Source organism: Rhinolophus sinicus, linkage group LG04 (assembly GCF_036562045.2).
Source record: "Rhinolophus sinicus isolate RSC01 linkage group LG04, ASM3656204v1, whole genome shotgun sequence".
Classification (NCBI taxonomy): domain Eukaryota; kingdom Metazoa; phylum Chordata; class Mammalia; order Chiroptera; family Rhinolophidae; genus Rhinolophus; species Rhinolophus sinicus.
In genome coordinates, this window is record NC_133754.1 from 103,508,384 (window position 1) to 103,536,054 (window position 27,671).

A 27,671-nucleotide genomic window follows, 5' to 3' on the forward strand; every position below is an offset into this window, starting at 1 on the left:
TCCTTCCTCCTTTTGGCCTTTGTGAATCATGGTGCAACAAGCATTGGCATATGAGTGAGTATCAGTTTGAGTCCCTGTTTTCAGTTCTTACGGGTATATACTTAGGAGTGGAATTCCTGAGTTATAGGGCAATTCTACATTTAGATTTTTGAGAAACTGTCAAACTGTTTTCCACAACACCTATATCATTTTACATTTCTACCAGCAATATATGAGGATTCCATTTACTGTGGGTACATCTTTGCCTTTTACTGTACTTATTTTCCATTTTAAAAATTTGTTTTTTATTACAGTTCTTCTTAGTAGGTGTGAAGTGGTATTGCTTTGTGGTTGTGTTTTGCATTTCCCTAATGACTACCGATGTTGAGCTGGTATGTGCTTGTTGACCATTTGTGTATCTTCTTTGGAGAAGTATCTATGGAAGTCCTTTGTCCATGTTTGAATTGTGTTGTTTTTCCTTTTCTTGAGTTGTAGGAATTCTTTATATATTGTGAATGATAATCCCTTTTCTGATACATGGTCACAGATAATTACTATCTACCATATGTAGACTGTCTTTTTATTTTCTTGATAAAGTCATTTCATGCAGAAAAGTTTAATTTTAATGGAGGCCAGTTTACCTCTATTTTTCTTTTGTTGATCACGTTTTTGGTGCCATATCTAAGAGTTTGTTGCCAAATCAAGGGTCTAGATGGTTTATCCCTATATTTTCTTTTAACACTTTTATGGTTTTAACTTTTATATTAGGTCTTTAGTCCATTTTGAATTAATCTTTGTTTATGACTTCATTCTTTTGTCTGTGGAGATCCAGTTGTCCCAGCACCGTATGTTAAAGAGACTGATTTCCCAATGGAATGGACTTGCCATACTTGACAAATACTAATTGGCCATAGATGAGTGGGTTTATTTCGGGACTCTCAATTCTGCAATCAGGAAATGAGTCCTCCACATTTGTTTTTCTTTTTCGAGATTGTTTGGATATTTTAGACCCATTCCAATTTTATATGAATTTGAGGATTGGCTTTTCCATTTCTGCAGAAAAGTCTATTAGAATTTTGATAATGATTGCATTGATTGTTTTGGGTAGTGTTGACTTTGCAGCAGTGTTAAATCTTCCTATCTGTGAACATGGGAATGCCTTCTCATTTATTTAGGTCTTCCTTAATTTCTTTCAGCAATCTTTCATAGTTTTCAGTGTATAAGTCTTCAGTCATCAATTATATTTGTTTCTAGGTATTTTTTTTTTTTTAGGTACTGTTGGGATAGATTTGCTTCATTAATTTCATTTTCAGATTGTATATTGTTATTGTTTAGAAATGTAACTGATATTTGATTGTTGATCTTGTACCCTGCAACTTTGTTAATCATTTGTTAGCTTTAGTAGCTTTATTGTGGATCCCTTGAGATTTTTTTCTATGGAGAGTCATGTCATCTGCAGATAGCCATAATTATAGTTCCTTTCCTATTTGGATGCCTTTTATTATTTTTTTCCACATTATTCTGGCTAGAATTTTGACTATTACATTGAACAGAAGTGGCAAAAGTAGGCATCCTTGTCTTAGAGGAAAAGCTTTGTGTCTTTCACTATTGAATATGATGCTAGCTGTGGGTTGTTCATATATGGCATTTAATATGTTGAGGTAGTTTTATTCTAGTCTTTGCCTGTTGTGGTTTTTTTTATTTAACATAATGAAAGGATGTTGGATTATGTCAAACTTTTTCTTCCCGTCATTTGAGATTATCACGTGGTTTTTACCTTCGTTCTATTCATGTGCCATATTACATTGATTATTCTTACACTAAACCACTTTTGCATTACTGAGATAAATCCCACTTGGTTATGGTGTTTTATATTTTTAATATGTTGCTGAATTTGGTTTACTAATATTTTATTCTGGATTGTTATATGTATATTCACAAGGGATACTGGTCTGTGATATTCTTTGTTGTGATATTTTTATCAGTCTTTGGAATCAGGGTAATGCTGGTCTAATAGAATAGGGAAGGGAAATGTTCCATTCTACTTTGATTTTTGGACTAGTTTGAGAAGATTTTGTGTTAGTTCTTTAAATGTTTGATAGAATTCACCAGTGAAGTCATTTGGTCCTGGGCTTTTCATTATTGGAAGGTTTGTGATGACTGATTTAATCTCTACTTCTTACAGGTCTGTTGATATTTTCTATTTCTTCTTGAGTCGGTTTTGGTGGTTTGTGTGTTTGAAGGAATTTGTCTATGTTGTTTATGTTATCCAAGTTGTTGGTGTATAATTGTTCATGGCATTTAATCAGTTGTTTTTGAGGGGGATGGGAATGTCCACAGTATTGTCCCTTCTTTTGTTTCTCTGTTTTGTTCTTTGCATCTTTTGTTTTTCTTAGTCTAAGGTTTGTCAACTTTTTTCAAATGATTAACTTTTGGTTTTGTTGACTCTTTTTCTAGTCTCCGTTTCCACTTTAATCTTTATTATTTCCTTCTGCTGGCTTTCTTTTTAGTTTTCTCTTTTTTTTACTTTTTTAAGGTTTAAATTACATTACTGATTTTAGAACTTTTAAAAAATACATATTTACAATTATAAATTTTGCTCTAATCACTGATTATTCTGCATCCCATTACTTTTGGTATTTTGAGGTTTGGCTTTCAGTCATCTGTTAAGTATTTTTAAATTTCCCTTGTGAGTTCTTTGACCCATTGGTTAAGAGTGTGTAGTTTAATCTATTTGTGAATGTTCCAGTTTCCTTCTTCTTGTTCATTTCTAGTTTCATTCTGTTATGACTGAAAAAGATACTCTGTGTGATTTCAGTCTTTATAAATTTATTTAGACTTTTTCATGGCCTAACGTATGGTCTGTCCTGGAGAGTGTTCCATGTGCACTTGAGAAGAATATTTATTCTGCTGTTGTTGGGTGGAGTACTCTATATGTCTGTTAGTTCCAGTTTTACAGTGTTTTTCAAATCCTGTAATTATTGAAATTCTGTCTGGATGGGCTATGCATTATTAAAAGTGGTGTATTTGTTGAATTCTCCAACTGTTATTGTAGAATTGTCTATTTGTCCCTTCAGGTTTGTCAATGTTTGCTTAATATATTTTGGGACTCTGATATTTGGTGCATATATGTTTATAATTGTTATATCTTCTTGAATTTATCTTCTTACCCCAGTATACATTGTTTTTCTTTGTCTCATATCAGTTTTTGATAAAGTTTTTAAAAGTTTATTTTGTTTGGTATCAGTATAGCAACTCCTGCTTCCACTTTCTTTTAGTTATTTGCATGGAATATCTTTTTCCATTATTTCACTTTTGATCTATTTGTGAACTTGTATGTAGAGCGAATCACTTGTAGACCACATATAGTTGGGTTACTTTTTATTTCCAGTCTATCAATGTCTGCCTTTTGTTTGGAAAATTTAATCTACTTATAGTTTCTTATTCCTGATAAGGAAGGATTTTTTTTCTGCCTTTTTGTTTTGTTTTTCTGTATGTCTAATACCTTTTCTGTAACTCATTCCCTCCATTATTGCCTTGTTTTGTATTTAGTAGATTTTTTGTAGTGACTTGTTTGATTCTTTTCTCATTTCCTCTTGTGTATAATTTTTAGATGTTGTCTTTGTGGTTACCATGGGGATTACATTTAACATTTAACATCCTAAGTTTATATCTGTCTAATGTGACTTGATAACTTATTTTAATTGACATTTAAAAACTCTGTTCCCATATAGCCCCATTCCCCTTATATTGTAATAAATTACATCTAAACATTGTGTGCCTAATAAGAGATTTACAGTTATTTTTTGTGAATTTGTTTTAAAATCATGTAGAAAATAAAAAATGGACTTACAAACTAAAAATATAATAATACTGCATTTTATGTTTGTCCATGTAGTTAAGTTACTTACAATAAAGATCTTTATTCCTTCAGTCTGCTGAAGTTACTGTCTAGTTCCCATTCATTTCAGCATAAATCTTTGACTCTTCGGCATTTTTAATAGGGTAGGTTTAATGGTAGTGAATTCTCTCAGCATTTATTTGGGTATGTCTTTATTTCTTCTTCATGTTTGGATAATAGTTTTGCTGTCTTGTTTGAAAGGTTTTTTCTTTAGCATTTTTACATAATGTCATCTGACTGCCTTTTGGTTTCCATGCTTTCTGATGAGAAATTGGTGGAAAATCTTACTGAGGATTTCTTGTACTTGCTGCTCAAGATTCTCTGTCTTTAAAATAGTTTGACTATAATGTGTCCTGTTGTGTGTCTCTTTGAGTTTATCCTACTTGTAACTTGTTATGCTTCTTATTTTTTCATATTTGTGTCCATTATTAGATCTGTGAAGTTTTCAGCCACTATTTCTTCAAATAATCTTTCTGCCTGTTCTCTCAATGTTTCTTCTGGGGCTCTCAGTACAATGTTGGCCCCCTTGATCGGTCCCACAGGTCTCTTAGGCTTTGTTCACTTTTCTTCATTTTTTCTTTTTCTTTTTGCTCCTCAGACTCTGTAATTGTAATTTTGTTATTGCTGGTTGTTGGCGAAAGTCCTAACTCTTTCAAATAGTTCTCATCTTGAGGGGTAGGTGATAGGGTACCATGTTACTTCCTGATGGGGTAGCTCTAGTTCAGGCTTTCTACTTGGCGTTTTTTAACAACACCCTGACTGGGTTGCTGGGGCCCAGCATCGCCTGGAAACCAGGCCAAGGTGCAAGTCTAAGCTCTCCACTTGGCCTTTGCTGGTGTGGGTAGGATTAGTACCACATTTTTTTCTGTGGTGTTTAGATGGAGTGGAGGGGCTATTGTCTAAACGTTTTTTGTCTTCCTAGGCTGTTATTCCAATTCTATTTCTCCATTAACTTTGCTGGTTTCAAGATTTTTTTGTCTTTATTTTTATTCAAATTATTAAAATTTTTTCAGAAATTTGACTGTGATGCATTTCTAGGGTTTGCTCAGCTTCTTCTATCTGTAGGTTTCTGTCTTTTGCCTAATTTGTAATGTTTTCACACGTTTCTTTGAGTGGTTTTTCATCCCTGTCCTCTTTCCTCTACCTCTGGGACTCCAGTGACATGAGAGTTAAATCTTTTGTTACAGTCCTACAGATCCCTGAGGCTCTATTTTTAAAAAGTTTTTTCCTCCAACTTTGTTTTCTTTCTGTTGTTCAGATTGGAAAATTTCTGTTTTTCCCTTCACTGATTCTTCCCTCTGCCTTCTCCGTTGTGCTATTAGTACCACCCATTGGGATTTTTGTTGTTGTTAGTTTTTACTAATGCTTGATTTTTTTTTTTTTTTTTAGAATAGTTTCAGTGTTGCAAAAAAATTGAGAGGGTAGCATGAGTTTTCATGTTATAGCCCCCTCCCCTCAGTTCTCCCTTTGGTTGACACCTTAAATTAGTATGATACATTTGTTACTGTTAATGAAGTGATATTGATATATACTTATTATGTAAATAATAGTAATAGTTCATTCAGATTTCCTTAATTTTTACATAATGTCCCTTTTCTGTTTTAGGATTCCATCCAGGTTGTCACGTTATATTCAGTATTGATGTTACCTTAGGCTCTTGGTTGTGACTTTTTCTTTTTTTATCCATTCGTCACTCCTCCCCTTTTTTTTTCTTTGACCTTAACAGTTGTTAGGAATCAGGTATATTGTAAGATGCCCCACTATTAGAATGTTAGAATGTCTGATGTTTTTCTCGTCATTAGACATACTGAGGCTGTGGGTTCTTAGAAGGAAGATCACAGAAGTGTTTACTTTTTACACTTTTGCCATTTTCATCACATAACAAAGGTACATCTATCAGCATGATTTATGACTGTTAATGTTGATCACCTTGCTGAAGTAGTATTTGTCAGGATTTTCCATTATGAAGTCTCCCTTTCCTCTCCCCATTCCCATATTATACTCTTGGGAATGACGTCACTCCTGTTTAGTGAGGAGATTATATGTAGATACCTGGGATTTTCTGCATAGGCAATTTGTGTCTTTTACATTAATTAATTTATTCAGTCATTTATTAATATCAGTAGGGACTCATGGATATTTATTTTATACTTTGGGTTGTAATTCAATTGTGCTTTATTTAATTTTTTGCTCGCAATTTTCTACCTTTGGCCATTGGGAGCACTTTGACTTGGCTCCTGTGTTCTTTTGACATACCTCTTCCATTTATTTTTCTTTTTTTCTGTTACAGATTTTTTTCAGTTCTAGAATTTCCATTTGGTTCTTCTTATAGCTTCTGTTTCTTTGATAAGAAACTCTATTTTTTCCTTGTTAAGTGACTTTTGTTTTTTGTTGAAGTGTTTTTATTATAGCTGCTTTAAAAATCTTTGTCAGTTAATTCTAACATCTCTGTACTTTCAGTGTTAGCTTCTATTGATTGTCTCTTTCTATTTAAATTGTTGTTTTCCTGGTTTTTCATAGGATAAGTGATTTCTTTTTTTTATTGCAGCCTGGACATTTTGGGTATTTTGTTATAATACTCTGAATGTTATTTAAACCTTCTGCTATAGCTGGTTTTATTTGACATTGCTCTGGCAGGGAAAGGCAGGTGCCACCTCTCTTTTGCCCATTAGAGGTAGAAGTTCAGGCTCTCTACATGGCCTCTGTTGACACCCGTGGAAGGAGGAGTCGCTCCTTGTTACTGCTGGATGGGTGGGTATAGGAGTTCTGGTTCCTCTCTGAGCTGTGGCTGATTCCACTCTAAGCAGGAGTAAGGTACCTTCTTACTGTTCCCCACATAGCCTCCGCTGACACCAAATGCTTCCATTCTAGTGGATATCAAAATTTTTCTTTGTTCTTTTATTAATAAAAATTATTTAAAAATAGTTTCATCTTTCATTTAAAAAATATTTTCATGTTTCATAATTCATATACTATGTTTTCATAATTTATAAGTAAATAAATGGGAATCCGTGCATATATTGTTACTGATAAAGGGACATGTTTGGAGACCACTATACAAGATGCTCTACTGAATGTCTTTTTTTCCTGTAGCCTGGGAACTAAATCATATGGTGATCTTTTCTTCCCTGCCTTTCCCTCCCCTTTTGATGTTTGTCTCTAACATTGAACTTGGCTGCCATTGTTGTTTATGTCGCCATTGCTCAATTAGTTTCTGGAGTATACTGATATAGGTCATTAATAGTCTAGATCCTGGCATTGGAGACTAATCCTTTCAATTATTTTTTATTTTCTTGCATAGTGTTGACTTTCATGGAAAGCAGGATGCTTTCTACAAGGAGTAAAGATGTAAATTCATATGTACTGGAAGCTATCATGTGTGCTTTAAAATGAGTTTCTAAAACAACCCATTTGCAGATGAAAATTGTAACTGCATAACGTCCAAATTACTTAACTTAGAATGCTTTGAGTTATCATTATAAGTATTAATAGACTTTAATGAGATCTTAGAGTACATTGTCATCTAAGAGAAACAAATGTTTTACAAGGCCTACTTATAAATGAGTCATATCTAAGGGTGCATTTTTAATTCCTTGCCCCATTATTATATTGTTTTATCATTAAGTGATGTTTTCTATAGGATATTTAATAATTCTTCTCTAAGTTGGGCCCTGGGGATAGGACAGATAGGCATTTTTAAAAGTTGTAATGAGTTTGTAATTCACAAACAGGTAATTAAGAATCAACTTTTACAGATTGCTTATTTGCCTTTCAGTCTAGCAGCCTTTCTTAATATGTGTTTATAAAGTGTTTGAAAATCTTTTTTTAGGTAGGTAGCCATCCAAGCTTCCTGAAGGAGGTTCGAGATCACATGCAGGACTCTTTCTTAATGCAGCCTGAGGTAAGCAGGAATGTAGCTGGGGTTAAGTAATTTCATGCACTGCTACTGTTTTTATTATGTATCTGAAAAATGTGCATTTTGAAGTGCGGGCATGCCTCGGAGACACTGCGGGTTAAGTTCCAGACCACTGCAGGAAAGCGAATATCACAATAAACTATGTCACAGAATTTTTTGGCTTCCCAGGGCATGTAAAGGTTATGTTTACAATGTACTGTAGTCTATTAAGTGTGCAAAAGCGTTAATGTCTAAAAAACGAGCATACCTTAATTAACTATTTTATTGCTAAAAAAATGCTAACCATTATCTGAGCTTTCAGTGATCTTTTCACTGGTGGAGGGTCTTCAGTTGGTAAAGAACTTAGTATCTGCGCATCACAATAAAATGAGATATGCCTGTATATTAAAATTTGTGAACTTAAAAAATATCAGATAATTATTTTCTTACTTCTAAGAGTTACATAATCTTTCTTACTTCAGTAAACTTTACATGTATTTTCTTGTGGTAAGCTCATTTGCTTTTAGGTTTTTATGTTGTTAAACAATTATTTTCAGATACAATTTTTTAAGGCACAGTACTTTGTCCACAGTAGGCACTTAATTATAGGATATAAAAGTGCCTCTCTTCTGTGCCTACTTGAAAGATAAAAAAAATCCTTTGTTTCAAAATCATTTCCAAGTCTATATTCCCATTAATATAGATGAATAACACATGAATAAAGATGAATACAGTTAGGAATAATTGTAAATAAAGTACAATGATCAATATAAGGAATTTTATTTTGATATACTAATAATGTTATCTGATTAATCTACAGACCTTATTCACATTTTGTCCATTAATGTCCCTTACAGCAAATGGAAAAAAATTTACAACTTATTTGGGACCCATGTAATCCAGGATCATAGGTCATTATTTCACTAAAATTTTTTTTGTCTCCTCTTTACCCCCTTCTTTTGAGACCCCGATTGCAGATATGTTAGGCTTCCTGCTCTTGTCCTATAATCACTGTGCCTCTATTATTTATTGGTGTGTTTTTTTGGTCTCGTTTTCCTTTTTGCTTCCTGTTGGAGAATTTCTATTGTTGAATCTTTAATTTTACTAATCTTATCAAATAAACCTCATCAAATAAAATGGGGTATATTTTTCTTTTATTGCAGGTCTTGTATTTGCCATTTCTCAAAGTTCCATCTGGGTCTTTTTTTTTTTTTTTTAAAGATTTTATTGGGGAAGGGGAACAGAACTTTATTGGGGAACAGTGTGTACTTCCAGGCCTTTTTTCCAAGTCAAGTTGTTGTCCTTTCAATCTTAGTTGTGGAGGGTGCTGTTCAGCTTCAAGTTGTTGTCCTTTCAGTCTTAGTTGTGGAGGGCGCAGCTTAGCTCCAGGTCCAGTTGCCATTTTTTTCTAGTTGCAGGGGGCGCTGCCCACCATCCGTTGTGGGAGTCGAGGAATCAAACTGGCATCCTTGTGGTTGAGAGGATGCTCTCCAACCAACTGAGCCATCCGGGAGCTCAGTGGCAGCTCAGCTCAAGGTGCCGTGTTCAATCTTGGTTACAGGGGGCGCTGCCCACCATCCCTTGTGGGACTAGAGGAATTGAACTGACAACTTTGTGGTTGAGAGCCCACTGGCCCATGTGGGAATCGAACCGGCAGCCTTCGGAGTTAGGCGCATGGAGCTCTAACTGCCTGAGCCACTGGGCCGGCCCCATCTGGGTCTTTTTTATATCTTCTGTTCCTTGCCTCATTATATTCATGTTTTCCTCTATGGATTTCTTGAATATATCAGCATATTTATCATAGGTTTTTTAACATCTTTGTCTACTACTTTCATATCCATCATTTCTAGATCTTTTTCTGCAGCTTGGGTTTTTATTTCTATATAACGAGTTGTATTGTGTTTTGTGCAATGTTTAAAAGCCATTGTTTCATATCTTTTGTTTAGTGTTTTGGTTGTGAAAGGTGGGAGATTAAATCTATCTAGTCTCTGTTACTCCATCATGGCTGAGGGTGGAAGTCCTGTCTGCTTTAATGTGAAACAGTTCCCCATTTCTTTATCTTTCGTGACCTTGACGTTTTGAATACTACAGGACATTTGGTAGCATGTCCTCAGCTTGGGCTTGTCTGATGTTTTCTCAGGATGAGACTGAAGGAGTGCATTTGTTGGCATGAGTACCTCATGAGTGATATTGTGTCTGTCACGTGCACCCACCAGGAGGCACATGATGTCTTTTTGGCTCATAACTGTATGATAACCTGGCTCACATGGTTAAGGAGGTGTCTGTCAGATTGTCTTTTTCCCTCTGTATTTATTAAGATTTTTTTGGGGGGGATATATTATGCTATGTAAATATCCTGTTGCTTTGCAGACTTTTTACCCACTATTTTTAGCATCCATTGTCAGAAAATTTTTAAAAATTAGAGGTAGTAGATGTATGTTAAAAGAAAAATTGTAAACTATACAATAATGAAGAAAAGTAAAATAATAGTGTGTAAATTTTTCAGACTTTTTCTCTGCATAAACATCTTGTAACATAAAGAGATACTATTAGGGTTTTATTGAATAAATGAAGTTTTACTTGAATTTATCTTCTAATGTTCACTTAGTGTAAAATTAGTACAATATCATGTCATTGTTGAATTTTTATGACCACTTCCCCTAATCAGGATTCTTTACTATTTTTGTGCTTTTGACTCCCTTGGTAATATGGGTAGATCAGTTCTCAGAATGTTGTTTAATGCAGAAAATAAAATACCTATGATTACAACTAGAATCAATCAAAATGGTAAAACTTTAAAAAAATTTTTCAAATGTAATATATCTACTTTATGAATGCACTAAGTAATAAGATAGTGTGGTTAATAACTACAATCTTTTCTGAAGTGATGTTGAACATAATGATATATTGAGCTATCTCAATATAAAAAGCTGGGGATTTTTATTTTTGACAAAGTCACAGTTTCTGCTAAAACTAATCTGGTTTGTTGCCTTCAATCTGAATGAAAGAAAATGCCACATTTCAGTTAGATGTTGATGAATATAAAGGTAATATTTTTTCCACGGACCCAAGTTAGTTCATGTTGTATTTGCAGCTGGGAAGTAGGATCCATGCTGGATAGATCTTGGTGCCCATTTCCTAGATTAGATTTGCAGCAGCAAGGACATGAAACTTTTATCTCTGGACCCCCTACTCATGTTGTCCACTCACTTGGTCAAAATGTACTAAATGACATGTATTACTCACATGTAAAAGGAAAAATTACAGGAAAGTTTTTAAATCATATGATTGTTAATTTTGATATCCATGTGGAATTGACTAAAATGTAAGGCACCTCTTTTCAATGAGTAGACTGAATTTGTCCTAAACTCGCATTATATTTACCTTTTACCTTACCAGTATCTTGTTTCAATCAGTTCTACCTCATTTTTTTGCACCGAATTTGAAAGTAGGTTTATTTTTCCCCATGCCTGAATGGGGAATATATTAATTGTGAATTTACACAATTAGTTACATTCCTTTAAATCATACAATGCATATTTATAGGATGCATGAAATTTAAATATTATTCTGATTATTTACTTATGAAGCAGAGAAAACATGGCACTAACATTTATTTCTCTTTTTGCTAATGTTCTTCCATTAAATGGGTCCTTTTGTTTTTGAAGTGGTGGTAGCTATGAAAGTAGCTGTGTTCAAATATTTTCAATATTAATGATTCTATCTTTCTGGTAGTACTTTCTCATTCTATTCAGATAAAAGTATTTGTCAGTGTGGACCAGTTGCTTATTTAGCTCCTTGTTTACTTGACTCAGTTCAACTGGTCTACTTTTTATTAGTACATCTTGAAATTTACTAATTACTTAACCATTCTGCCAATAAAATCATTGTCAACTTGAAGGATGTTTGTAATAAATTTTAAAAATCTAGTCCAAGATTAGATTAGATGGTTGGACTTCATTTATTGAATTATTGGTAAAAGAATTCTTTATAGGGGGCCGGCGCGGTGGTTCAGGCGGTTGGAGCTCCGTGCTCCTAACGCCAAAGGCTGCCAGTTCGATTCCCACATGGGCCAGTGGGCTCTCAACCACAAGGTTGCCGGTTCGAGTCCCGTAAGGGATGGTGGGCAGCGCCCCCTGTACCTAAGAGTGAACACGGCATCTTGAGCTGAGCTCGCTGAGCTCCCATATGGCTCAGTTGGTTGGAGCACGTCCTCTCAACCACAAGGTTGCTGTTTAGACTCCTGTAAGGGATGGTGGGCTGTGCCCCCTGCAACTAACAATGGCAACTGGACCTGGAGCTGAACGGCACCCTCCACAACTACGATTGAAAGGACAACAGCTTGACTTGGAAAAAATCCTGGAAGTACTATAAAGTCCTGTTCCCCTTCCCCAATAAAATCTTTTAAAAAAAAAAGCTTTATAGGTGCTGCTAGTGGAAATTTTATGCATACGTCTACTGGGAGTGGCTTTGTTTTTCTCTCTGTAATCCTGCTATATATACAATGGCAGGTGTCCTGATATTTTTAGTATTCCTAATTTGTATGGTGGTGCTAGATTTTAAACATTCTTTTATCTTCCATTATTTTATTGATGTGTTTTCTTTTATCTTTTCCCAATATAAAAATTTAAATTATAATATTGGCCTTAGGAAAACGTATTGTCATTCTAAACTAAAACCAGAGCATTCTCCTCTGCAGTCCTGGTAACACTGGGAGACTCAAATTCAACTTAACAGGCCTATTCTTCTTCCTTGTTACCGATCTTTGACTATTGATAGGTATTTCTTTTTGGAAGCTACTAGAAATTGAAGAATCAGTTGATTTCCACTTTGAAAATAAAACACTAGGGCTTCCATTAAGCGTTATTTGAGTAAATGAGAAATAGGCAGCGTGGGTTATTTTCCATGCTACCAGATGAATATAACATTCCTTTCTGGAACATAAATAGCTGGGTTTTCTCATACCTTTTCTATTTGTTGTATGCTTAGAAAGTTGATTTTTTTATTTTATGATATTACTTACTTGTTTTTGGTTATTGTTTTTACCTTCAATTTATTACCTTTGTTGTCTAAAATCCTTTGGTGTTCGTGAAATTTATCCACACAGTTTACCCATTTTGTTATTTTTGGCCTGATTGTCATCTTCCTGACATCTGTTATTCATCCATCCATGGAACATTTTGAGGCCTTCTTATATCATCATATTATATTAGATGCAGGTGACTAAATAAAATGATCTCAGCATCAGGTGGAAAGATGGATACAGTTATTTTGCAACAATATACGTGATATTTGATTTAACTGATGATGACAGTTTTGTAACTGCTCAGAAGAGTGATCAAATAAAAGTTGCTGTATAAAGCTTGCCTTCCCTTGTTTGATTTCTACTTGTGACTATCAAGTACATTTTTTAATACAAACATACCAGTTCATTTGAACTGTATGTTTGTAAGACTATGTATTCAGTGATATTGCTCTTGTCTAGTAATTTTCAAAGTGTACCTTCTTGTCTTACCTTCATATATTTTATCTCATTTCTTTGAATTACGTCAGTGTTTGCAAATTTTACCCTTGGTAGAAGAATTGACTTCATTATTATCTATTGACTAATTATTAACTTAATAGCCAAAAAATCATTTTGAATGAGGTTTTTTGAAATTAAAAATACTAATTATTTTTTGTATTTTGTGGTTGAATAAGGTTCTATATGTAGTAAATAGGTGATAAATTAGTTTTAAGAGATGTTCCTGAAGTGCTTGCAGCAACAGCAGCTCAATGTGATAAGTATTTAACAGCTTCAAATTATTTCTTTGAAGGACTGTATTCACTTGATTATTAAGACTTACATTTTTAGGTACATTTAATTTCTTCTGTCAAATGTCAAAGAAGTATCATTATTGTAAACAGAAAACACTGCCTTTCTTTAATTTTCAGTTTTTACATACCTATATGTCAGAGATTCCGTTAAACTAAATAGAGAACATATACTTTTTGAGAGTTAGCTGAGATCATTACTTTTTTTTGAACCTGATTCAGCTGCATTGCACTTAACAGTTCTGCATCCAGATGCAGACTTCTGACTCATTAAATCTGATTCAAGATTAACAGAATTGTTTTGCAGAGAGAAGAGGTGTAATGAAAAATGTGATAATTTTTTCTAGTTAAATTGTGGTTTTCTTAATATCTTTTTATGTTTCAAATTTTAGAAATACGGAAAACTGACCACTTGTACTGGTTGCCGAACACAGTGCAGGTTTTTTGATATGACCCAGTGTATAGGTCCTAATGGATATATGGAGCCATACTGTTCAACTGCTTGCATGAACAGTCACAAGACAAAATATGCAAAATCACAAAGTAAGTTTCAGGGATTTGGGAAGTTAAAAAACTTTAATAACATGACTAATTTCCTAAGTATTCTCTCTTTTTTAACTTCATTTTTATGCTTGTTTTAATTGCATGAACTATTTTTATTATCCACTAAACTTGCTTACTGAAAACATTTTTAATGGTTTTGGTCATTCCATATTTCTTTTAATTTTTAAATTATTGGTGAAGTTCTTTCCATATCTATGTTATTAGCTAAAACTGTTTTTTCATTCCAAACATCATCTAACTCTGAGATTGTTTTGTGTCTCTTTGTGTGTTTTAGAGACCATAATATCAGACTCTTTTATGACAGTATTTGTTAAGGTGTAAATAATCTTGGAAATTAATAAAATGATAGTTTACAGAAAGTTCCATTAATAAACTATTCTGAGGTCAATTAAGATGTTTTTAAAAAAACTTTTGTTACTTTATAAACAAATCAAATATGTACCTTTTCTCTCCTAGGTTTGGGAATTATTTGCCATTTTTGTAAGCGAAACTCTTTACCTCAATATCAAGCCACAATGCCTGATGGAAAACTGTATAACTTCTGCAATTCCAATTGTGTGGCTAAATTTCAGGTTTGTTACTTATTTTGCATTATCCCTCCCTTCAGTAAAATATACTTACATTAAATATACATACATAGAAAATAAACAGTGTTGTATGTTTCATTTTTACTTAAGGTGCTAATTTTTACAGCTTGTTGAGGGTCAGATTGGTAGGTGGAGATTCTAGAGTCACAGTAGACTTAGCTGCATCAGTTATCTACTTACCCCAGGTCATCTAATTGACTTTTTAATTGTACTTATGATATAGGAAGGAAATTAAATTGAGCTCAGTGCCTGATGTGTATTTTCTTAGGTGGTTTGAATAACATCATGTGATTCTTAAGGAGAATTCTGTTTTATGAAGGGCGTAGGTATATTTAGCCTGGAAGTGATAAGTATGAATGTTTTCTTCAGATGTTAGAAATATACTGGGTAAAAAGGGGATTGGACTTGCTATAGTAAGTAGCACCTAATTTAATACAAGATCAATTTCAAGGAGACATTTTTCATTCCTCAGAGGTGGCATATGGATAGTTTGAGAAGATAGCATTACAGGAGGTGTTCAAATGTTAAGCTCGTTGATTACTAGGAAGAACATTTTAGAGGGGATTTGGCATTAGTTAAGTAGTAAGAGTAGGTTTGGCTGCTGTGTGAACATTTCAGGCTATTAGGAAAGGTTCAAACTAGTGCACAAAGCCATGCTTCATGAGTTAATTCGACCAACAATTCCACTGTTGCAGGCACTGCGCTCTATGTGAATTTATTTAAACGAAAACACAGTCTCTTAATTATGCTGCAGTAGTTCCAACAGTTATTAGCATTTCAGCTGAGGTGGTTTTGAATTCAGCCAGCTCAGTGTTCATAGTTTTATCCTCGACTGAGCTTAGGTGATACATTCAAGACTAAACTTTTATTTTGGAAGTTAGGACCATGGCCACTGATACATCATTAGCGTGATAAATGCAGCTTCTGACTTGTTGGCTTTTTATAAACCAGAGATCAAGGAATAAGGATTAAGTAGATGAGTGAAGGACAGTGTCTTTGGCATGCTGCTTGTCAGGCTGTAACTATTCTTTTTTGATGGTGGGTAAACTGAAAAATTAATTGAAAATATTTTAACTGACTTTTTCTTTTAATCGAAATTCGTATTGCCCATGATTTGACGAGACAATTGTATATGTATATTGTATATTTTAAAGAAACATTTAATTTAGACTCTTGTTTCTGAGGACTGTGTCCAGATAAACCTATAGTGAGCCTCATCACTTTGTGATTCTGTATAAAAGTAATACAAGGTTGACAAATAGAAAAGCAGCATTTTTCCTTTCTCTTTATCTTAAAGCAAACCATAGATTTTAAACTTTTATGTTCATTAGATATTTTCCATTTCAAAGTAAGATAATAGGATAGTTTTTCATTTGTTTTGAAAGAGTAATTAACTTTAATGGACTTCAATTTTTTTGGAAACACTAAAGGTAGTTAATGTTGGTGGTTTTTATTTAAAAAATTTATTAACCTGATAGGATAGTTACTGTTTTAAATCTGCATGTTTTATTTTTTCAAAAATTTTAATTGTGTTGAACAATATGTAGAAGTTTTAAAAATGATAAAGGTTTTTTTCTCCTTCCACTGCTACATTGGAAAAAGTTTTATTAACTATTTCATACATTCAGAAGATTATATGTTATATGTAATATAGATTAAAGAATGAAAATTAAATATCACTGGACTTGCTCAGATTAGAACAAAACTTTTTAAAGCCTATGTATGCTTATAGCCTTTTCTATTCTGTAAATTGTTTTAACTTTAAAAAATGTAATAAAATTGCAATAAATTCCTGGTATCGGTACCAGTCTATAAATTTTTTTTCCCCAACCTTGTGTAAGAAATGATCAATTTAAAAAGTCATATAGGCTGTTTTCACTGATGGAATTGGAATGGAAACGGTGCGACAATGCAAGGGGGACAAGTCCCCACCATGAGTTAGCTATTAAAGGAGCTGGGAGCTAGATTTTTAAAATGTTTATTTACTGCTTCAGAACTTGGTTAAACAATCTCACTACTATTGGCTTACATTTTCTTAAAGAGAAAAAAATCGTGATTGTATGATTCCCCCCCTTTCATGTATTTTTAAAATTAGTAGTAGTAATCCTGTGGTAAAAATGAATTTCAATTTCATAAAACTTACTGAATGTACTAGTATATTTTTTAAAAACAAAATTCAGAATGAACTTTTATGTGTTAAAGAAATATTTAAGCAAGATGCATCCGGTTTTGTGGATATAGTCGATACTTGACAGTTGTCACAAATAAACATTCTAAAATCCATGTCAGAGTCAGTATGTTTTGTTTGTTTGTTTGTTTTAGGCTCTAAGTATGCAGTCATCTCCAAATGGCCAGTTTGTAGCCCCAAGTGATATTCAATTGAAATGCAACTATTGCAAAAATTCCTTTTGTTCAAAGCCAGAAATCCTGGAATGGGAGGCAAGTCATATTTTGTTATGTATATTGTCTAGCAGTCAAATGAAAGTCTAGTAAGATAACTATGGCATTTCCATCTGAGAATCTATATCTGAGTGAATAAGGATTAGTTTTTCAGATTTTGTGATGACTAGATTATTTACTTATGTGGGAGTGGCATCAACAAAGGATCTGTTTCTTTTTAGGTAAAAAAAAATTACTGAAGTTATATTTACTATGTATTATGCTCATAATAGTGTATGGAGTGTCACTTTGTTTAGCTACATACCTGAAGCATCTGTTTGTAAAGCATTTTCCTCGTTTCCTCCTGTCCTTATAAATATTTTCTGTGAACTCTTAGTATCTTATATGGCCTGTTACCTGTAAAATAGAATTTGGTAGTCATTTACTGTGTTGTCATTTAACCTTTTATAATTGTGTTTTAATAAAAGAATCCTAATACAATTTTTTTCAGTTACAGTTGACATTTAATATTTTTTATTAGTTTCGGGTGAACAGCATAATGGTTAGACATTTATATAATTTATGAAGTGATCCTCCAATTAGTCTATCACCCACCTGGCACTATACATAGTTATTACCATATTATTGAATATATTTCCTATGTTGTACTTAATAAACCTAACATAAATTGATTTTATTCTTCCTCATCACTTTGCCTTCACCAGTTAATTAATTTACTTTGCCATCTTTTTTCCATTAACAAAAACTCTGATCATTAATTATATGTCAATAAGGGGAGAAGTAATAGGTAAGATAGATGCATGGATAAGGTGGCCTTGTCTGAACATTGCTTCCTTGAGCAGTGTTAATCTTTGGCCATTCTTCCTTCCACCTTTTTTGAGGGCCTGGAAGATGTAAAAACGGTGTACTAGGTGTAGAACCAACAACAGATTGCTCGTGAGCCACAACTTATTAGTGACTGTTGGCAGTCTTAGGCAAAAATGATTCCCAGAACCAGACAGCGTGATACCTAAAGTGATTTGGAAATCTGAAACTTCATTATTTTAACACTTTAGTCCCTAGAAAATTGGTTAGTTTGTTATTTTGTTTGGTAGAGTCTCAAGAACATTTAAACCAATCATTCTTTGAGACTGATGTTGGCCCCCAGGGATGATTTTTAGTGATTAAAACCTTCCTTAAGTCATAGCAGGAATAATGTTGAAGGCCCAGTAGGAAAGAAACCCACAAGCAAGCACATAGAGTGGTATCTAGGAAATGAAGACCCTGTACAAACTGAATTCTGGAAATAGCAGATGAAAATGAGGTCCTTTCCACCATCTCCATGTTAGCACTGCCCTGCTTTTGCAGTCTTGTTGGTGTGTGGCTTTTATTTACATGGTGCAAAAGTGTTGGAAGGAGTTAAGAAACACCATCAAACAGTGAGAGCTGAACCCGTCCCTTAAGTGATAGAATTCAGGGGCCCATTGCGTCTTGTATATTGTATGCTCATGGTAGGGCACCTTCCCACTGTTGATCACTTGAGTTGCTTCCTGGACTCTCTTACCTTCCTTATCTTGGTCTTCAGGTATCTTTGCTACTGTTAGGTAGGTGGTTTAAGACCTAGTCTATGTCCTCCACAATAACAGGAAATGCTGCTGCCCTGAAGGTTTTAACTTGCTCCTATTTGGCTGCATATTTGAAAAGTATCTCTGACTCTTGTTTGGGGCCAGGAATAACTAAATAATTACTAACCTTGCTCTGTTCAAGGGAACCAACTCAGTCTCGAGCTCAGCAGCGCACTGTGTGATGGCTGCAGACTGAATTCCTTCCCCACAATAGGTCTGTTACTCTTCTGTGTGATAGGAATGGGATTGAGCCTACCTGACTACACACTCAGTAAAGAATACTTCTTTTTAAGTGAAAATGTTGTTAATGTCATAATTCTCATATTCTGTAGTTTACCCATATTGTAGCTTTTATTGTTTTCTTCCCATTTCACCAGTTGTGTTAGCAACACCAGACTGCCATCTTATTTTAGTGATTCTTGTGCTCTTTCACTGTAATTTTCAGATAGTTAATGGTGCTGAATTTTGTGGAGCTATGTTGAAATATAGCAGCAAATTAGTTAAACTAGGTTTCTTGTATCGGAGATGTAGCCCTAAGGATTATAACATTAAGTAGGGGAATGAGTTAACTTAGTTTCTGTAAACGTGGCTTGTTTATTTCTTACACTTGTTTTCGAGGTCTTTGTCCTATACTCACCGAGGTTCCTACTGTGCATCTAGAACAAAGTGCACCAGTTCTGCAGCAGGACCTGTTCAGACGACTATAAGAAGCTGCACTGCATAGTTACGTACTGTGAGTACTGCCAAGAGGAGAAGACTCTTCATGAAACAGTGAATTTCTCTGGTGTTAAGAGACCCTTCTGTAGTGAAGGCAAGTGTATATACAATGGTGTTCATAACTTACTAATACTTAATACTAATTATTTTGCCAGTATATTTTCCAACTATATAGCTCCATATGTCCAGAGGAGCTGTACAATGTTACTGTAGCTAAACAAGAAAATGGAGTTTGCTTTTCTACTGACTTGTTTTGTTGTATATATTTGTAGACTTCTGAGCCTCAAGATGTTTTATCTCTAAAAGTTTAGTAACCTGTTTTTCATTACAAGGAAGTATTGAGAATAAAATAAAAGCATTATTACACCATACCATTTCTAAACATGATTTTCCAAGTGGACTAGAATTCTTTTCCATTGGATGCACTTCGCTGCCCAGTGTACTGCCTAACCTGGAGGTTTCCAGTATACCAGAAAGAAAATTACACGTGGCATTATTATAATGGGAAAATACTTTTAGGTTTTCATTTTAGGATGCCAGAAAAACACTGCCTTTTGTTGTAGTACATTCAAGAATTATCTTCCCTCTCGTTTACACTTTTGCTGCTTTGGTGCCAGGCAGCAGATTATAGAAATGAACTCCAATCCTCATTCTAATTCTCCAGAGGTAGGAATCAGGATTGTAGCTGTGGGTTTTGGGCTCTTGTTATTACTTTTCCCCAAATGTCACATTATTGCTCTAAGCTGGCTTTCACTTTCTTTTCTTTCTTTGGCCCCAGGCACTAAACTCCCAGCTTTCCTGTGTGCTATCCTTATCTATTACTTTTCAGTTAGTTTTTTCCCCCCTGTATCCACTTTTGCTATGGATTTCTACTGCTGGTTACGGGCAAGAAAAAGATTGAAAAATCCTAAATGCCAGCAGTAGGAATGATAGCAATACCAAAAGATTACCAGTCCATTCAGCTAGTGCTTTTGTTTATGCCTTACACATTTTACAGAAAGGTTATATATTTAAGAGGGTGCTGCTTATAAAACAGGGCATTCCAATTTTATAGTTTAATTGGTACATTTTACCTGGAATGAAAGGTAACCATGTTTACTCTTGTGATCACAGCTCTAATGAAAAGTGACATAGTGTTTCATTGAAAAGATTGATTCTGAGTTAACTCTTTTGACACATGAATTTTTGTGCAATGACATTCTTACTGATTAATAAGTCTGAATGTATTGGTTGACGGCTAACATATATATCAGTGACCTTGTTACCATTTGGATTATGTGGATTTTACTAAAATGAATAGACAAATAGCAGCAAATAGATAACTGATGTTAAAGAATATAGTTTTCAGTCAGAGGGACTTTTAACCTTATTAATTAATTAATTCATTCATAAAACGTTTATTCAGTGCCATGATCAGACTATTACATTTAGCAATCAATAGCATGGGTGCAAAAAAAAAAAAGTACGTTAAAACCCTTTCTTGGAATGTTTTACACTTTCTACAGAACAGAAACTAAAATAACCAGTTATATTATACAATTAGTTACAAATACAGTCCTCGAGTTTTTTGCCCATACAAATGAATATTGTCTAAAACATGTCTTCTTTGTAGCAGCTAGGCCCTGCCATCACTGTGCTTGGCCAAGTTCACAAATCTGCTGTAACCTATAGCTTCCCTGTCACTTCTTTGACTCTTCTGCTAAGCTTTGTTTCCTGGCGATAATTAAAACCTTCTGCCACTGCCATAGGTACTGCTGCTGCTGGAACCACCATAGTTACCTTGGTTTCATGAAAGAACTGACCTCCACCTCAGTAGGGGCCAGAGCTTCTGTTTCCAAAGTTTCTTCCTTTCATGAGTCCAAAATTTGAAGATTGATTGTTGTAATTGCCACAATCATTATAGCTTCTGCCACCTCCAAAATTGCTTCCACTACCACTGCCAAAGCTGCCACCGCCTCCTTCGTTGTTACTGCTGTCATAGCTGCCACTCCTGCCATAGCCACTGCTCTGGTTTCCATCTCTCTGTCCCCCATTTCCATAGTCTCTGCTTCCTCCAGGGTACCCAGGCCACCTCCTCCGTAATCACCATCATTACCAAATCCATTATAGCCATCCCCACACTCATCATATTCTCACCACCACGACTGCCACCAAAGCCACCTCGACCACTGAAGCTTCCTCCATGACCAAAGTTGTCATTTCCACCAAAACCACCTCCTCAACCACCACTGAAGTTTCCAGAACCATTCGCCCCCTTTGGCTGGACGAAGCGCTAGCCATCTCTTGCTTAGATAAGGCTTTCCTTACATCACAGTTGTGGCCATTCACAGTATGGTATTTCTGAATGGCAGTCTTGTCTATAGAATCATGGTCATCAAAGGTCACAAAAGCAAAGCCTCTCTTCTCACCACTGCCTCAGTCAGTCATGATTTCAGTTACTTCACTGTCCCCATACTGTTCAAAATCATTTCTTAGGTGATGATCTTCAACGTCTTCTTCAATACCACCAACAAAAATCATTTTCACAGTGAAGTGGGCACCAAGTCTTTGAGAATCTTCTCTTGAGACAGCCCTCTTTGGTCCCACAGCTCTTCATTTACCTTGTGTGGCCTTGCCTCCATGGCTGCACCCACCCCCCTCCACAGTGACATAGGTGACAAACCCAAAGCTTCTGGAGTGCGTGGGTTTGGGTCGCTCATCAACACACAGTCTGGGAGGGTTCCCCATTGCTCAAAACGGCTCCTCAGACTCTCATCGGTTGTTTCAAAGCACAGTCCTTTGATGAAGAGTGTCCGCAGCTGTTGGGCTCTTTGGGAGACTCTGACTTAGACATGACGACCACGGAAGTGGAGACTGTAACGATGCTTGCTCAGCTGTGCCCACGACAGAAGGGGGGCACTGATAACTTTAGATGGGCAATCAAAGGTTCAAAAGGATGTGTGTCTTTTTTGTTGTTTAATAATATATTTTGTGCTTTCTCTAACGGCATCTAGTTCTCTGCTGTAACCTGTCAGAAATAAAACATAATACCTGGTACTACCATCAAAATCTAGTTAGAAAAATAAAACTAATAAAGGTAAAAATGCTAAAAGTATTTTTAAATATGGTTCCAGGTATCAAGTCATAGATTAAATGCCAAATAAATTATATAAAAATAATAATTTGCCAGAGAAATTATATATAAAACAGTTGTAGTTCGAGTTCACAGATGGGAAAGACCATTGCAGACTAGGTTGATGAGGGCAGTCCGTGGGGGAGGTGTAACTTGAGCTCCTTGTGAAAGGGTAGGTAGGGTTTTAGTAGATAGGAGTGAGTGAAAGTATGCACGATTATTTAATCCTCGTAGAGATATTTTAGGGAATAAATAAGATTGATATGTAAAAACATTTAAAATAATGCAATTACATAGTAGGTAAAAGAAATATTTTACTAAAGGAATAGAGTAACAAAACATTTTCTCTGCACAAGTCAGTAGACCAGTTTTACTTCCCTGAAGGTCCATGTAGGGTGACAGACACCAAAAGGCTAGAAAATTCAGCTGAAATTCCCACTTAGCTGAATAGATCTCTAAATTTACTTAGTGCCTCTCAGTGATCTATACCAGGGGTGTCCAAACTTTTTTCAACGTTTTTTACCAAGGGCCGTATGCGGTAAAATACACAAACAGCCGGGCCACTCACTCGAGGTGAAGTACATATTGCCTCACCTGGTTTATTTAAGTAAACTAAATATATTTTTTGAATTTGCTGCAGGCCAATTAACAATGGATTGCAGACCGCAGCAGTTTTGACACCCCTGGCTACACTATTCCATTTACTAAAATGCCTATTTGTGGTGTGTTTATGATACCTACGCAAGGTTGTATTTAAATAAAGCAAATAAAATAGTTCTGAGACATTACTAGATTTGAATGTTTTAGAACATTAATTATTTGAACTGACATGATATCTAACATAATATTATATGTCCTACTTGAATTTTTATAGGTTAGTGTTAATCACAGTTTTGATCAGGAGAGGAAGCTAACTTTATATGTGAATTTATAGACACATTCTAAAGCTAATGATCTGTTTATTAACCCTAAGTTCTCTCTCATCTCAAAAATGAGCTTTTGACATGATTTTTGTTTTAATATTAAAACTTTAAATTTTTCAGGCTGCAAACTATTGTACAAACAGGATTTCGCAAGACGTTTAGGCTTGCGGTGTGTTACTTGCAACTATTGCTCTCAACTATGTAAGAAGGGAGCAACTAAAGAACTGGATGGCGTTGTGAGGGACTTCTGCAGTGAAGACTGCTGTAAAAAGTTCCAGGACTGGTACTACAAGGCAAGTAACTCAGTTTTATCACAGTAACTATTTTAACCAGTCTTTAAAAAGCCATTAACAAACATGGTAGCTTATTTATTTAAAAAATATACATGCATGAGGCCTAGCCCAGATTACACAATTCATTAAAATTTTTGCCATTTCAGTTTGTTCTTTATAACTTATAGTAGCATTTTTACTTGTTTTATAGCTTAAGTATTACCCCAAACTAGGATATACCTGTATTTTCAGCAATATAGCTTAACAGAGTGGATTATTTCTATAAAATTTGTGTGTCTTTATCTCACTAAATAGAAGTATTTTTGATGATTATTTAATCAGTGTTGGACATTCACAGGTAATTGTTTTGGATACTTAGGGTGTGCTTTAAAGCCCTTTTGTTCTTTTTTGCCTTTTTAATTGTGGGTCTTTGGAGAGTTTCAAATTGAAAAGACACTAGAGATCAATAGAGACCAAAAACATTTAATTTGAAACTGTGTGTGTGTGTGTGATTAAAATCTATATGTAAAAAAGTGAAGATAAGTCCATTTTGTCCATTGCATTGGTTTCTTTCTAGATAAGAAAATGAGTGTAAATTTGGGCTTTGGTTAGATATTACTGAAGAAAAAGTTATTAGTTCTTTGTAACATGGAAAACCATCTCCATGCAAAAGCTTTACTATGGATGATGCATTGCCTTTAAAGCATGAGAAGACAGACATCACCCTAACTTCAGAATTGTGAACTACTGCTAAAGAAACGAGCAGAAGAATGGTTGAAATACATATATAATTATTTAGTTCACTTAATGAAAGTGACTAGTGTTAAATGACATTACTTAGGAGACTTGCAGGAATGTTTTGTGAACTTCTTGAATATCTACAGCTCAAAATATGAACTAACATTTTTTCAATAAAAAGGAAGATACTTTCCAAGTAACTTCAGAGGTTGTCAGAGGTTGTCGAGGCTAAGAGTTTTGGTGCACTTTTTAAGTTACTTCATTATTTTACTGTTGCTTATGACTAATTTAAGCCTTAGGTTCAAATTTCAGCAACATAGGACAAACATACTAACACCCTCTTAGGTGTATTCCTTTTAGTTGTCTTGTTCTATTATAGGCAGTAGCAGTTTTAAGAAAACACTCAAAAAATGTTATTTTAATGGCTTTAAATGCTCAATTTTAGTTTAGCACTCAGAAATACACCTTTTCTCCACTGTTTAGAAGGTTTTATTTTTGAAAATTTGTTTTGGATAATCTCAAACAGTAAAGGTATTTAGTAAGTTACAATGTGGAAATCCCCTTTTATTCTTACTGTCTGTTAACCTTTTCATCATTTGTGTTATTGTTTGAGACAGTTATTACAATGTGATAATGATGATTTCTCTGTCATTATTTTAATATACAACTTTCTGCTTAATTATGTAATTCTGAATCCAAAACTTTAATATTTTAAAATAATCTTCCTTGGAGGATTTTGTTTTTTGTTCACAGCACACTGAATGTGTTTCTCTGTTCGGCTTCTTTGAATGAATTCTTCCTGTTTTCTTTATTACTTACAATTCAAATAGAGAAATCTTTTTTTTCCCTTCTCTTTTGGGAAGAAAAGTATTCTTTGGCAAAAGATCACACTATTTGTTGGCATTTGTTCCTTTTTGCCATTTATTTTAAAGGATAATTGTATCTAATGTTTTTATTTTTATGTAATGTTCAATAATGAAATTTCAGTGAGGCAGTGCATTTCAGATTATGAGAATGTTACTTAAATAACCAGTTATAATTATCTGTTTGTGTTTAATGTCAGTATTCTATACATTAAATACACTTTTATGATTATTCCTTATCTTATTATAAACACATTTTTGTATAATATACACAATAGCATTACTGCATGCTGTACTAATCTGAGGAATAAAGGTAAGAGCATTTTATCCTATGGCAGCAATTTGTAAAGCAAGTAAAAATGATGATTTTTATATACAATCAGTAGGATCACGATGTTGGAAATGAGGAAGTGAGTTGCCCCTCCTGCCTCCTGATTGGCCTTTTTGGAGGCCAGTGCAGTAACCACGTACTTCTAGAATCACACTGTTTCCTTACACCTCTCCTGAGCCCCTTCTGTTCACTGCTACCATCCTATCATCTTGAAAATGGGACTGAGTCCCAAACAAATTGTGATTTTTTTTTTTTTTTTACCTTTCCCCTTCTACTTTTTAAATTTAGGAACTCAAAAATTTAGATCTTAGTCCATTAAAAATGTGACCCTTACTAGTCAGTCCAACTTTTATTAGAAAAATAATCCCCCCAAAAAGTGCTTCATCAGTGAATCTTTGAAATTAGCAGAGAGCCACTCCAGTGGTGAGCTCACCTTTAGCCTTGAGCATTTGCTGCCTAAACAGAGGAACACACACACACACACTGTATTTTCACCTCTTATCTTTGTGCTTCAGTCTGACAGACTACCTAGAGTATAGATAACTTTACATTTTCATTTATTTTAATTTAAATATTTAATATTATGCTTTTAAAACTTCTGTTTGTGTGTCTTTTACTAACAAGACATTTTGAATGGTCTTTGTTTTCTGGTCTTTATAATGGTTTTCTTTGGGATTAAAATAGTGGTTTATTAAATACTGTCTTTTCTAAATTGGAATACAAAATCTGTTGAATCATGTAATCAAAAAATGCTGAGAATAAAATTAATGTTTCTTCTCCCAGATTACTCTTTAGAAGGAAGTAGATTTTACTTTTCCTCAAAGTAAATGTTTCCAGGCATTATGTGAAACCAGGTGGGAGGATAGTTGTTTTGATCTCTTAAGTTTTGGAGAAAAAGGATTTAATATTGTAATTGAATAATAGCCAGATGTCAGAAGGCCCACTGTTTTCCAAGAATACTACACAGTACTTCTTAAGATAACTAATAAGCTTTTCTTAAACTTTATTACTTCAAATTACAATCTTTTAACACAGGTTTTGCTTTGTTTTACAAACTAGTGGTGAACAGTGGCAATATTAACTTCTTTAATGCAAAGGTCCTGTAATAGCCTTTAACAGTATGACTTTATAGGCTTTAATCAAGTTAATACTTAATGTTTTAGTTATCCAAGTGAATGAAAAATATTGGGCTTTTAAATTTTTTCCTTTTTTTGTCTAAACTGCTAAAAATATTGATTTTTTTCCACAAAAATTATTCTTTGTTTTTGAAATTAATTTTAGAAAAGGGAATAATCTAATATTCTTGCTTTAATGTTGTGCTTTTTGGGTAACTGAATAATTCCTATCACTTAATGCTTTGCATAGTATCCAATCACCTACTCTTTTATCACTACAGTTTTAAAAAGTGAATCACTCTGTTGTATTCAGAAAGATATATTGGGGAGTCATAAAGAATTCCTTTTTAAAATGACTGTACAAGTTCCCTACTTCATTTATGTTCATGGTCTACCCTCCCTTGCCCCCCTGCAAAATTAGTTTCAATTGGTGTAATGGGGAGCAAGTGGGTGGGAAAGTTATAAGGATGTACATATGTCACCCAATATACACATTGAAGCTGTGCAATAAATGTAAGGTATTGCATCAGTGTAGGCTGGGTGATGGTTCGTCAGTTATTGAAGAAGAGATTCCTGTATTAGTTGAGAGGTTGGATTAAGGATTTTGAATTTAGAATTTAGTACCTGTCTGTTATTTAGATTGTTTAAATCCGTGCCCATTTTTCCCCTCCATAATAAATAATCCTTGATTTTCCACAGTGACAGGAAAACCACTAAGTAGATGATGGTGTAGTGTTTTTAAACCAGAGACTTGAGCCACACTTCAGTTTTTGAGCTATAGAAGTGTCAGGCTTTCCTAAGAGCTCCCTTGTGGTTGGCAGGGAATGGTGATGTCCGTGTCAGTAAGGAATGATGA

The 27,671-nt window shown here is 34.4% G+C and overlaps 1 protein-coding gene across 16 annotated transcripts in view; it reads left to right on the forward strand.

Annotated features, from left to right (window-relative positions):
- Positions 1 to 27,671, forward strand: part of ZMYM2 (zinc finger MYM-type containing 2) — a 93,421-nt gene that overhangs the window by 32,809 nt on the left and 32,941 nt on the right. For all 16 annotated transcript variants that reach the window (XM_074330121.1, XM_074330127.1, XM_074330115.1 and 13 more), the window contains 6 exons: positions 7,710 to 7,781; positions 13,982 to 14,132; positions 14,610 to 14,725; positions 17,063 to 17,179; positions 19,405 to 19,555; positions 23,617 to 23,789. In XM_074330121.1, the coding sequence (XP_074186222.1) occupies positions 7,710 to 7,781; positions 13,982 to 14,132; positions 14,610 to 14,725; positions 17,063 to 17,179; positions 19,405 to 19,555; positions 23,617 to 23,789 (780 nt within the window). The remainder of the gene's footprint in view (positions 1 to 7,709; positions 7,782 to 13,981; positions 14,133 to 14,609; positions 14,726 to 17,062; positions 17,180 to 19,404; positions 19,556 to 23,616; positions 23,790 to 27,671) is intronic.